The sequence below is a fragment of the Lithobates pipiens genome, unplaced genomic scaffold (genome assembly GCF_037356315.1).
Source record: "Lithobates pipiens isolate NorthernLeopardFrog02 unplaced genomic scaffold, aLitPip1_a1.2 Scaffold_8, whole genome shotgun sequence".
In the NCBI taxonomy this organism is placed as follows: domain Eukaryota; kingdom Metazoa; phylum Chordata; class Amphibia; order Anura; family Ranidae; genus Lithobates; species Lithobates pipiens.
The window spans coordinates 255503336-255516444 of NW_027507903.1; the positions used below are offsets into that span (position 1 = coordinate 255503336).

The following is a 13109-nucleotide window of genomic DNA, read 5'->3' on the forward strand; positions in this document are numbered from 1 at the left end:
AATCTGTATATAATTCCCTGAAATCACTGTAACTTCTGCCAGAGAACCATCTATCTCCATGCTGTTAATTTTGTGATGGTGGACCAACACTGGATTCCTGCCCTATTCCTCCTGAAACAGTCCAGTGCTAAAAGGCATATTGCAGGTACTGCACTCATCTGCTACCTTGCTAAAAGGGTACCAATTTACATACCTGGTGAATCAGAATGGCATCTGTAAAATTATGGGTTTGTCATATGCTTTTTATTAAGAGGCAAATTTGTAGATGCCAACCCACCAGACTGGGCAAATGCCAGTGGAGGGAATTTTAACCACTTCAGCACCCCCTTCCTGACCAGAGCACTTTTTGCAATACGGAACTGCGTTGCTTTAACTGACAATTGCGCGGTCGTGCGACATTGCACCCAAACAAAATTGATGTCCTTTTTTCCCCACAATTAGAGCTTTCTTTTGGTGGTATTTGATCACCTCTGTGGTTTTTATTTTTTGTGCTATAAACAAAAAAAGGAGCATCAATTTAGAAAAAAAGCAATATTTGTGTTACTTTTTGCTATAATGAATATCCCCAAAAAAGATTTAAAAAAAAAAAAAAAAAAAAAAAAAAAAAAAATTTTTTCCCCAGTTTAGGTCGATATGTATTCTTCTACATATTTTTTGGTAAAAATACAAAAAAATACAAAAAAAAAAAAAAAATCACAATAAGCGTACATTGATTGGTTTGCATAAAAGTTATAGCGTCCAAAAAAATAGGGGATAGATTTATGGCATTTTTATTATTTTTATTAGTAATGGTGGCGATCAGCGATTTTTATTGTGACTGTGACATTATGGCGGACAAATCGGACACTTTTGACACTATTTTGGGACCATTGTCATTTATACAGCGATCAATGCTATAAAAATGCACTGATTACTGTGTAAATTACACTGGCTGGGAAGGGGTTAACCAGTAGGGGGCGATCAAGGGGTTAAGTGTGTCCTAGGGAGTGATTCTAACTGTGGGGGGAGATGGGCTACCTAGGTCATTACAGCAATCACTGCTCAATGACAGGGAGCAGTAGGTCTCTGTCATGTCACAAGGCAGAACGGGGGAAATGCCTTGTTTACATAGGCATCTCCCCATTCTGCCGCTCCGCAACACGATCGCGGGACACCGGCGGGCACAGAGTGTCACGGAGCACGCGGCAGGCGCATGCCCGCAATGTCGCTTCTTAAAGGGGGCTTACCTGTATGCCCATTTGCGCAGCTGTGCCATTGTACAGACGTATATCGTTGTGCACTGGTTGGCAAGCAGTTAAGGTTTGCGTATCTGTGCCACAAAATTCCTGCACTATGCACTTCATCATTGCTTTTTTTCTGTACTGTAAACTGCACTGAACATTTTAAGAGTTTCAAATACATTCAATGCAATGTTTCCCACTTTCTGATCCACAAGTAGTCTATCAAATTAGAACCCAAACTTTTCTTAGAAATGGTTAGCAGATCTGACTGGAATCAACAAAATAAAACAGTCTACCCTCCTTACCGTGACTGGTGGAATTCCTTTATCTGCAAGACAAGAAAAACGTGAACTTCTTACTTTTCTTGTCATAATGGAGATTAGCTTATGCTGTATATAGAATACAATGGCATGCACGTTATACATAGATACACACACAAAACATTGAGCTTTAATTGTTTATCAGGAACAAGTATGCAGATAGAAATGTATAGTCAGGAAGCTAGCAATTTAGAAGAGGACAGCAAGGCAGCATCCAAGTTCTATAAAGACAAGTTAACTTTAAAGCATAGCCAAACTCAAAAACAAAAAATTTAATATATTGCAGTTTACAGTTCTTAAATCTGGTGGCCGCATTAGTTTTTTTCAAGCCAAGAAAATACAGAAAATGCTGGTTGATCTTGCCAGAAATGTAGCATCCTTGTCACTTCCTCTGAGCTGCACTGCATAGTATCCTTTTTTTTTTTTTTATTAAAGTTTGCATAGTAACACAATTCAGAACAGTGGCAGACACAATTAGCCCACACATCTGCCATAGGTGCAAAAGTTACAAAAGGGACAACAAAAAACTAGATGGTTAATAGAAAACCCATACTGCAACCACAGATGTTAACAAGTTAGCTGAACAAACTAAGAAAAATAAAATAAAAGATAAAATAAATAAAATAATGGTGCAAGCACAGATATAAGAACGGTAAACAGAATCAATACCCATCTGGAACCTCACATCACCCACAAACAATTAAGAATGCAATGGAGTGGCTGTCGAGGAGTTACCCAACCAGCAGGACCAAACTCTGTAAAACTTATTAAGACAACTTCTATTAAGGTAAGTATCCTTATACAAGAGGAGATCGGATTTACAGTTGTGCTCAAGTTTACATACCCCAGCAGAATTTATGATTTCTTGGCCATTTTTCAGAGAATATGAATAAAACAAAAATCCTTTTTACGCGTGGTTATTGTTTGGCTAAAGCTATTTATTATCAATCAACTGTGTTTACTCTTATTAAAACATATATACATACACACACACACACACACACAGTAAATGAGTTTCTGGACTCCCGGCAGACCCTTGCATCTTTCATCCAGTGCTGCACTGGCGTTTCTGGATTCTGAGTCATGGAGAAAGTAAACAAATTGTCAAAGGATCTGTGGAAAAAGGTAGTTGAACTGTATAAAACAGGAAAGGGATATAAAAAGATATCCAAGGAATTGAGAATGTCAATCAGCAGTGTTCAAACTCTAATGAAGAAGTGGAAAATGAGGCGTTCTGTTGAAACCAAACCACGGTCAGGTAGACCAACTCAAATTTCAGCCACAACTGCCAGGAAAATTGTTTGGGATGCAAAGAAAACACACAAATAACTTCAGGTGAAATACAGGACTCTCTGAAAACATGTGGTGTGACTGTTTCAAGATGCACAATAAGGAGGCACTTGAAGAAAGATGGGCTGCATGGTCGAGTCGCTAGAAGAAAGCCATTACTATGCAAATGCTTACAATGCACCAAACAGCACAGAGACAAGGCTCAAACCATCTGGCACAAAGTCATTTGGACTGATAAGACCAAAATTTAGCTTTTTGGCCACAACCATGAACATTACATTTGGAGAGGAGTCAACAAGGCCTATGATGAAAGGTACACCATTCCTACTGTGAAACACGAAGGTGGATTGCTGATATTTTGGGAATGTGTGAGCTAAAAAAAGCACAAGAAATTTGGTAAAAATGTATGGCAGGATGAATGCAGTATGTTATCAAAAAATACTGGAGGAAAATTTGGAATCATCAGCCAGGAAGCTGTGCATGGGACGTACTTGGACATTCCAACATGACAATGATCCAAAGCACAAGACCAAGTCAACCTGTCATTGGCTACAGCAGAATAAAGTGAAGGTTCTGGAGTGGCCATCTCAGTCTCCTGACCTCAAATATCATTAAGCCAGGGAGATCTCAATTGTGCAGTTCATGCAAGACCGGCTGTTTCAAGATGTACAATAAGGAGGCACTAGAAGAAAGATGGGCTGCATGGTCAAGTCGCCAGAAGAAAGCCGCTTCAAGCCTCAAACCTTCTGGCACAAAGTCATTTGGTGTGATGAAACCAAAATTGAGCTTTTTGGCCACAACCATAAACACTACATTTGGAGAGGAGTCAACAAGGCCTATGATGAAAGGTACACCATTCCTACTGTGAAATACGGAGGTGGATCACTGAAGTTTTGAGGATGTTTGAGCTACAAAGGCACAGGAAATTTGGTAAAAATTTATGACAAGATGAATGCAGTATATTATCAAATACTGGAGGAACATTTGCATTCATCAGCCAGGATGCTGCACATGGGGTTTACTTGGACATTCTAACAGAACAATGATCCAAAACACAAGGCCAAGTCGACCTGTCATTGTCTACAGCAGAACAAAGTGAAGGTTCTAGAGTGGCCATCTCAGTCTCCAGACCTCAATATCATTGAGCCACTCTGGGGAGATCTCAAATGTGCAGTTCATGCAAGACAGCCCAAGAATTTACAAGAGGAGGCTTTTTGCCAAGAGGAATAGGCAGCTTTACCATCTGAGAAGATAAAGAGCCTCATCCACAAATACCACAAAATACTTCAAGCTGTCATTGATGTTAAAGGGGTACAGAGTATTAAGAACTGGGTATATAAACTTTTAATCAGGGTCATTTGGGTAGTTTCTGTTGTCATTAGGATTTAAAAAGAGTAAACAGTTGAATGATAATAAATGGCTTCAGCCAAACTAACAATGAGTGAAAGAAAAGTCTGAGTTATCATTCATATTCTCTGAAAAATGGCCAAGAAATCATAAATTCTGCCAGGGTATGTAGCTGTAGATAGCTGCATTCAGAAACTAGTCGAAGGAGGAGAAGATTTTTCCACCTGAGCGTTATGGCCCTTCTTGCATAAAACAGCAATAAGTGCAACAGAGCTTTCCTAGCCACCGTAGAAACCAATTCTTCGAAAGACTATGTTCCTTCCTAGTTATGTTCTGTAAACTACCAATTGTCCTGCCCCCCATTTAATGTAGATGAAGAGATATGGACATGTTTGTAGTCTATGTCAGGGGAGCAGCCTAGGGTGACAACCATGTCTCTCTCCAGATACAGTGGTGGAACAATGTAGCCAGAGATAAGAAGTATTTTCGCAGGATTACCAAATAAAAATAAAGCAAAAAAAGTTAAAAGAAACAAATGCAGCCACCAAACCAAGGACTAGCAAGCTGTAATATAGCAAATGTTTGGTTAAAGTGTTACTAAATCCCCAACAGTAAAATCAGTCTGTATATGCAGTAAAGCATGCTTCTTATACTCACTGTGGAACCTAAGGCGTTAATCCTCTGCATTGTGTAAAAAGGCTGCTTGACCTTATATGCCCAGAACCTCCCATCCCTGCACCAGCCCCCTGGACAAGTCCGAATAAGACAGAGTATTTGGAGTCAGGCTGCACATGCTCAGTTGAGTATGCATTTCTAGAGCGTTTTTTTTTTTCTTGGGACAGTGCATGTGATCAATACAGGGCCAATCGCCACTGTCCACACATGTCCAGACAGAGGGTTAGGAACCCTGCAGCCTCATAGGACAGCTCAGTGCACTATGAAAACTCCTCCTAGAAGCTTCACCAGGAACTGATAGAAATAACAAGACTGCTATATACTGCTGATGAGAAAAGGTATTTAGCAGTTTATATTTACTAAAATAATTGCAATTCCATGTGTCTGTGTACTGCAGCAGACCAGATATAGTGAATACAGTTTCCTGAGTTTAGTAACACTTTAACCACTTGCCACCAGCCCACCGTCAAATGACAGCTAGGCGGTGTGGCTTTTGTTCTGGGTGGACATCATATGACGCTCTTGCAGTACGGTCGTATGTTGTTAGGATACGACGTGACCCCAATCAGTGTAAAGAGCCACGGCCGAGGCTCTTTAACCATGTGATCGGCTGTATCCAATCACATCCGGTCACGTGTAAACACGGAGATGCCGGTAATCAGCGCTCCTCGCTTCACACTGACAGAGTGTGAGAAGAGGAGAGCCAATCAGCAGCATCTCCTCACAGAGGACATCTAGGGATGTAATGAGGGCACTGATCATCTGTGCCCTGATTACAATTAAGTGTCACTGCCAGCAATCAGTGTCAACCAGTGCCAACAATCAGTGCCCACAAGTGCCAGCAATCAGTGGCCATCAGAGATGCCAGTTAGTGCTGGCTATCAGTGCTGCTGATCAATGCTCATCACTGCTGCCCATCAATGCCACCCATCAATGTCCACCAGTGCCGCCTGTGCCCACCAGTGCCCCCCATCAGTGCCACATGTCAGTGCCACCTATCAGTGGCCATAAGTGCAGCATATTCGTGCCACCTCATCAGTGCCCATAAGAGCCACCTCATCTGTGCAGCCCATCAGAGCTGCCTCATCAGCGCCCATCAGTGAAGGAAAAAAAATTACTTATTTACAAAATTTACTGACAGAAACTGAAAAAAGTTCTCTTTTTTCAAAGTTTTTGGTCTTCTTTTTTGTTTTGTTTTTTAGGAAAAAATAAAAAACCCAGGAGTGATTAAATACCACCACAAGAGAGCTCTATTTGTGTAAAGAAAGTGATAACAATTTTTACATGGTTACAGTGTAGCATGACTGTGCAACTGCCGTTCAAAGTGCGTCAGCGCTGAAAGCTGAAACATGGCCTGGGCAGGAAGGGGTGTAAGTGTCCTGTATTGAGGTGGTTAAAGATAATCTCAAGGCACCCATTAAAATTATGGACAGTCTTGAGGCACCCTATTCTAAATTAAAAAAACAATTTGAATAGTTTTACATAATGCAGCAACACCTAAACACATACAGTATCTCACAAAAGGGAGTACACCCCTCACATTTTTGTAATAATATTTTATCATCTTTTCATGTGTCAACACTGAAGAAATGACACTTTGCTACAATGTAAAGTAGAGAGTGTACAGCTTGTATAACAGTGTAAACTTGCTGTCCCCCTCAAAATAACACAACACACAGCCATTAATGTCTAAACCGCTGGCAACAAATGTGAGTACACCCCTAAGTGAAAATGTCCAAATTGGGCCCAAAGTGTCATTGTTTGTGTGACCATCATTATTTTCCAGCACTGCCTTAAACTTCTTGGGCATGGAGTTCACCAGAGCTTCACAGGTTGCCACTGGAGTCCTCTTCCACTTATCCATGATGACATCACGGAGCTGGTGGATGTTGGAGACCTTGCGCTGCTCCACCTTCCGTTTGAGGATGCCCCACAGATGCTCAATAGGGTTTGGGTCTGCAGACATGCTTGGCCAGTCCACCCCCTTTACCCTCAGCTTCTTTAGAAAGGCAGTGGTTGTCTTGGAGGTGTGTTTGAGGTCGTTATGTTGAAATACTGCTCTGCAGCCCAGTCCCTGAAGGGAGGGGATCATGCTCGGCTTCAGTATGTCACAGTACATGTTGGCATTCATGGTTCCCTCAATGAGCTATAGCTCCGCAGTGCCAGCAGCACTCATGCAGCCCCAGACCATGACACTCCCACCACCATGCTTGACTGTAGGCAAGACACACTTGTCTTTGTACTCCTCACCGGGTTGCCGCCACACACGCTTGACACCATCTGAACCAAATGCATTTATCTTGGTCTCATCAGACCACAAGACATGGTTCCAGTAATCCATTTCCTTAGTCTGCTTGTCTTCAGCAAACTGTTTGCAGGCTTTCTTGTGCATCATCTTTAGAAGAGGCTTCCTTCTGTGACAACAGCCATGCAGACCAGACCAGCTATGCTTCAGTTTTACTGTGCCGTTCACGGTGGCTCCCGTGCACATGCGCGGGAATGATACCCGGAAGCAAGCCCGGAAGCAGATAAACTGCTGTATGGTCTTGGCTACCCTGCTGTAGCTCAGTTTTAGGGTCTTGGCAAACTTCTTATAGCCTAGGCCACCTTTATGTAGAGCAACAATTCTTTATTTCAGATTGTCAGAGGTGCCATGTTGAACTTCCAGTGACCTGTATGAGAGAGTGAGAGCAATAACGTCAAATTTAACACACCTGCTCCCCATTCTCACCGGAGACCCTGTAACACCGAGTCACATGACATCGGTATGGGAAAATGGCTAATTGGGCCCAATTTGTACATTTTCACTTAGGGGTGTACTCACTTTTGTTGCCAGCGGTTTAGACATTAATGGCTGTGTGTTGAGTTATTTTGAGGGGACAGCAAATTTACACTCTTATACAAGCTGTACACTCACTACTTTACATTGTAGCAAAGTGTCATTTCTTCAGTGTCGTCACATGAAAAGATATAATACATTTACAAAAATGTGGGGGGTGTACTCATTTTTGTGAGATGCTGTATGTTAGAGGTGATTTATTCTTCCAAAGCAAATACACTTTTACACACTGGTACTGATTAGTATTCCACTTTTCTCCCCATCAGTCAGCTAATGTAGCCCTAGTGCGGGGGGAGGGGTCACACAAGGATGCTTTATAGGTGACCAACATCCTTCTTACCAACTGATGACATCATTGGTTGTTATGATGCCAGCAGCTAGAAGGTTGTAATGATACATATTGAAACCCCGTGGTTTAGTGTAACTAAAAGGCAGGCTTGATCCACCCACTGGCTTTGCCAGGGAACCCCTGAAGAAACCTCAAGGCACCTTGGTTGAAAAAGGCTGGTTTAGATACACTTTAAACTGAATTTTCCATTAAGGGTAAAAGCCCACAATTACTGGCTATCCAAATTATTTCAGGCTAGATGAGCATCATTTTTTTTGCCTGTCCTAAAACAAGGAAATAAACCTTTTCAATCTGAGGGAACTTATACAGTGGGGCAAAAAAAAGTATTTAGTCAGCCACCAAATGTGCAAGTTCTCCCACTTAAAAAGATGAGAGGCCTGTACTTGTCATCATAGGTATACTTCAACTATGAGAGACAAAATGTGGAAACAAATCCAGACAATCACTTTGTCTGATTTTTGAAAGAATTTATTTGCAAATTATGGTGGAAAATAAGTATTTGGTCAATATCAAAAGTTAATCTCAATACTTTGTTATATATCCTTTGTTGGCAATGACAAAGGTCAAACGTTTTCTGTAAGTCTTCACAAGGTTGTCACACACTGTTGCTGGTATGTGGGCCCATTCCTCCATGCAGATCTCCTCTAGAGCAGTGATGTTTTGGGCCTGTCGTTGGGCAACACGGACTTTCAACTCCCTCCAAAGGTTTTCTATGGGGTTGAGATCAGGAGACTGGCTAGGCCACTCCAGGACCTTGAAATGCTTCTTATGACGCCACTCCTTTGTTGCCCAAGAGGTGTGTTTGGGATAATTGTCATGCTGAAAGACCCAGCCATGTTTCATCTTCAATGCCCTTGCTGATAGGAGGAGGTTTGCACTCAAAATCTCACAATACATGGCCCCATTCATTCTTTCATGCACACGGATCAGTCATTCTGTTCCCTTTGCAGAGAACCAGCCCCAAAGTATGATGTTGCCACCCCCATGCTTCACAGTGGGTATGGTGTTCTTTGGTTGCAACTCAGCATTCTCTCTCCTCCAAACAGTTGTGTTTCTACCAAACAGTTCTACTTTGGTTTCATCTGACCATATGACATTCTCCCTATCCTCTTCTGGATCATCCAAATGCTCTCTAGCAAACCTCAGACTGGCCCAGACATGTACTGGGTTAAGCAGGGGGACATGTCTGGCACTGCAGGATCTAAGTCCCTGGCAGCGCAGTGTGTTACTGATGGTAGCCTTTGTTACGTTGGTCCCAGCTCTCTGCAGGTCATTCACTAGGTCCCCCCGTGTGGTTCTGGGATTTTTGCTCACCGTTCTTGTGATAATTTTGACCCCACAGGGTGAGATCTTGCGTGGAGCCCCAGATTGAGGGAGATTATCAGTGGTCTTGTATGTCTTCCATTTTCTAATTATTGCTCCCACAGTTGATTTCTTCACACCAAGCTGCTTGCCTATTGCAGATTCAGTCTTCCCAGCCTGGTGCAGGTCTACAATTTTGTTTCTGGTGTCCTTCGGCAGCTCTTTGGTCTTCACCATAGCGGAGTTTGGAGTGTGACTGTTTGAGCTTGTGGACAGGTGTCTTTTATACTGATAAGTTCAAACATATGCCATTAATACCGGTAATGAGTGGAGGACAGAGGAGCCTCTTAAAGAAGATGATACAGGTCTGTGAGAGCCAGAAATCGTGCTTGTTTGTAGGTGACCAAATACTTATTTTCCACCATAATTTGCAAATAAATTCTTTAAAAAAAAAAATCAGACAGACAATGTGATTGTCTGGATTTGTTTCCACATTTTGTCTCTCATAGTTAAGGTATACCTATGATGGCAATTACAGGTCTCTCTCATCTTTTTAAGTGGGAGAACTTGCAAAATTGGCTGCTGACTAAATACTTTTTTGCCCCACTGTATGTATGGGTGGTGGTTTGTTTCCAATACTGGTAATAGCTGTATTATACACCAGTAGTGACCACACAGCTGGCTCTCATGTGTCATTAAATGTTAGTGAACGTATTAAGCTCAGATAAATAAGTGTTTCATATTCATAGCTTTCAGAGCTGGTAGAATTTCATTAGAAGTCTGCGTTTTCATTCTTCTTGTGTAATCTAATATTTAATTGCTTTGATGCCAGTGAGACTTTGTTTAACAATGAACCTAATATGACTTGAACATAGTGCCAGGAATTACTAAATTTAAGGACCTCTACTGTATAACCACAAGCTGACTCATTAAACACACATGACAGTTAATGAGAGAATGATACAGTGCCAGCATTTCCAAGCGCTTGTTGCTAAGAATATTGACAGTTGGATATGTGATTTCATTCTTCTTTCAGCCTGCAAACATGACCTAGTTCAGCAGGGACACAATGTTCTGCTCCTGTGTTCCCATTAATTTCCCAAATGGAATTAAGATAGGCTAAATGTAATAACGGCTGTTTGTTAAGACCCTCTGTGACACTGTTTGACGCTGTAACTAAGCAAAGATCTAATGAGCACACATAGTTGAAATTCTGATTTTACCTGCTCCCACACTCAGCTAGTCTACATTAAGATCTGAACATTAGGCAGCTATAAAAAACAAAACAAAAAAAAAAACACCTCTATTCCTGGTATGATGTTTAAATGGACCCTTTCACTATCTTCTAATCCTTAAAGTAAAATCTGACAGGGAATCTGTATAAAGTATACTTACAAAACCTTTGCCTGTTGCGGTGATGAGCCGTGGATCAGCAATGATATCTGTTATTCAACAACAAATTGGACACTGCTGAGAGTGTTGGTATGAGAGCCATTCCAAGCAGATATACTGTATCTGCTGATCAGGAGCACATCGCTGCAGCAGGCAGGGTTTTTGCACACTTCGATCCCTTTCACACTGGGGCGTTTTTCAGGCGCTTTAGCATTAAAAAAAAGTGCCTGTAAAGCACTTGAAAGAAGCCTCATCTGCAATCCCAATGTGAAAGCCTGAGTGCTTTCACACCGAGATCCCTTTCACACTGGGGCGGTTTTCAGGCGCTTTAACTTAAAAAAAAAAGCGCCTGTAAAGCGCCTGAAAGAAGCCGCAACTGCAATCCCAATGTGAAAGCCCGAGTGCTTTCACACTGAAGAGCTGCGCTGGAAGACCTGCAAGCAGCTTCTTTGCAGCGCTTTTGGAACGGTGAATACACCGCTCCTAAAGTGCCTCTTCCCATTGAAATCAATGGGAAGCGCCTGCAAAACGCCTGAAAAGCGCTCTTGGCAGCGGCGCTTTGTGGGCGCTTTTAACCCTTTATTTGGCCACTAGCAGGGGTTAAAAGCGCCCCACTAGCACTCGAAAAACGGCAGTGTATAAGGGCTCTTGGGCTTTCGCATTGGGATTGCAGATGATGCTTCTTTCAAGCTCTTTACAGGCACTTTTTTTAACGCTAAAGCGCCCGAAAAACGCATGAAAAACACCCCAGTGTGAAAGGGGTCTAAATGAAGGTTTTCTGCCAGTCTTTGGTTCAAGACACTGGTGCTCATCTTGCTGCCCAAGGGCCACATGCAGCCCTTTGGTACTTTGGTACTTGCAGTGCAGCCCTTTGCAGACCCCAGCAGCTAGCACTGAAAGCATTAATTCATAAAAAGGCTATATTGGCAATAATCTCTAGTAATATCATATAGCATGCTCCCAGTCTATCGTTATCCCCTGTGGTGTGTATTACAACCACATATGTTACAGGTCTCTAATCTTCTCCTCTTGTATGTCTGGAATATCTGACAGTCATCTGTCATATACTGTAATATATAAGTAAGTAATGTGCCTTTTGGAGCTGTCCGGGCCATAGTTGAGACCCCTACGCCTTGCAAATTGATGACCACTGGTATAAGGAGTAGCAGGCAGTGACAGGATACGGATGTACTAGTATAAGTACCACCTTCTACATAATCCCCATTTACAGCAGCACTGACACTGAGGGGGAGGCTCAGCACTCTTAACCACTTTCAGACCGGACCATTTTGCTGGTAATGACCAGAGGTCTTTTTACAATTTGGCACTGCGCTGCTTTAACTGGTAATTGTGCGGTCATGCAATGTTGTACCCAAACAAAATTTGCGTCCTTTTCTTCCCACAAATAGAGCTTTCTTTTGATGGTATTTGATTGCCTCTGCGATTTTTATTTTTTGCGATATAAATGGAAAAAGAAATGGAATTTTGAAAAAAAATGATATTTTCTACTTTTTGTTATTAGAAAAATCCAATAAACTCAATTTTAGTCATACATTTAGGCCAAAATGTATTCAGCCACATGTCTTTGGTAAAAAAAAAGTCAATAACTGTATATTTATTGGTTTGCGCAAAAGTTGTCACATCTACAAACTAAGGTACGTTTTCTGGAATTTACGCAGCTTTTAGTTTACGACTACCTATCTCATTTCTTGAGGTGCTAAAATGGCAGGGCAGTACAAAACCCCCCCAAATGACCCTATTTTGGAAAGTAGACCCCCTAAGGAAATTGATAAGTGGCATGTTGAGCCCATTGAATATTTTATTTTTTTGCCTCAAGCGATTGAATAATGACAAAAAAAAAAATTTTTTTTTTTTTTACACAAAGTTGTCACTAAATGATATATTGCTCACACATGCTATGGGCATATGTGAAATGACACCCCAAAATAAATTCTGCTACTTCTCCTGAGTACGGGGATACCACATGTGTGGGATTTTTTGGGAGCCTAGCCGCGTACGGGGCCCCGAAAGCCAAGAACCGCCTTCAGGTTTTCTAAGGGCGTAAATATTTGACTTCACTCCTCACTACCTATTACAGTTTTGAAGGCCATAAAATGCCAAGATGGCACAAAACCCCCACAAATGACCCCATTTTAGAAAGTAGACACCCCAAGCTATTTGCTGAGAGGCATGTTGAGTCCATGGAATATTTTATATTTTGCCACAAGTTGCAGGAAAATTACAAACTTTTTTTATTTATTTATTTTTTTCACAAAGTTGTCACTAAATGATATATTGCTCACGCATGCCATGGGCATATGTGAAATGACACCCCAAAATAAATTCTGCTGCTTCTCCTGAGTACGGGGATACCA

The 13109-nt window shown here is 41.7% G+C and overlaps 1 protein-coding gene across 3 annotated transcripts in view; it reads right to left on the reverse strand.

Moving 5' to 3' along the window:
* PLEKHG7 (pleckstrin homology and RhoGEF domain containing G7) overlaps positions 1-13109 on the reverse strand; it is a 154556-nt gene that overhangs the window by 99661 nt on the left and 41786 nt on the right. For all 3 annotated transcript variants that reach the window (XM_077470785.1, XM_077470787.1, XM_077470786.1), the window contains one exon: positions 1526-1548. In XM_077470785.1, coding sequence (XP_077326911.1) covers positions 1526-1548 — 23 coding nt within the window. The remainder of the gene's footprint in view (positions 1-1525; positions 1549-13109) is intronic.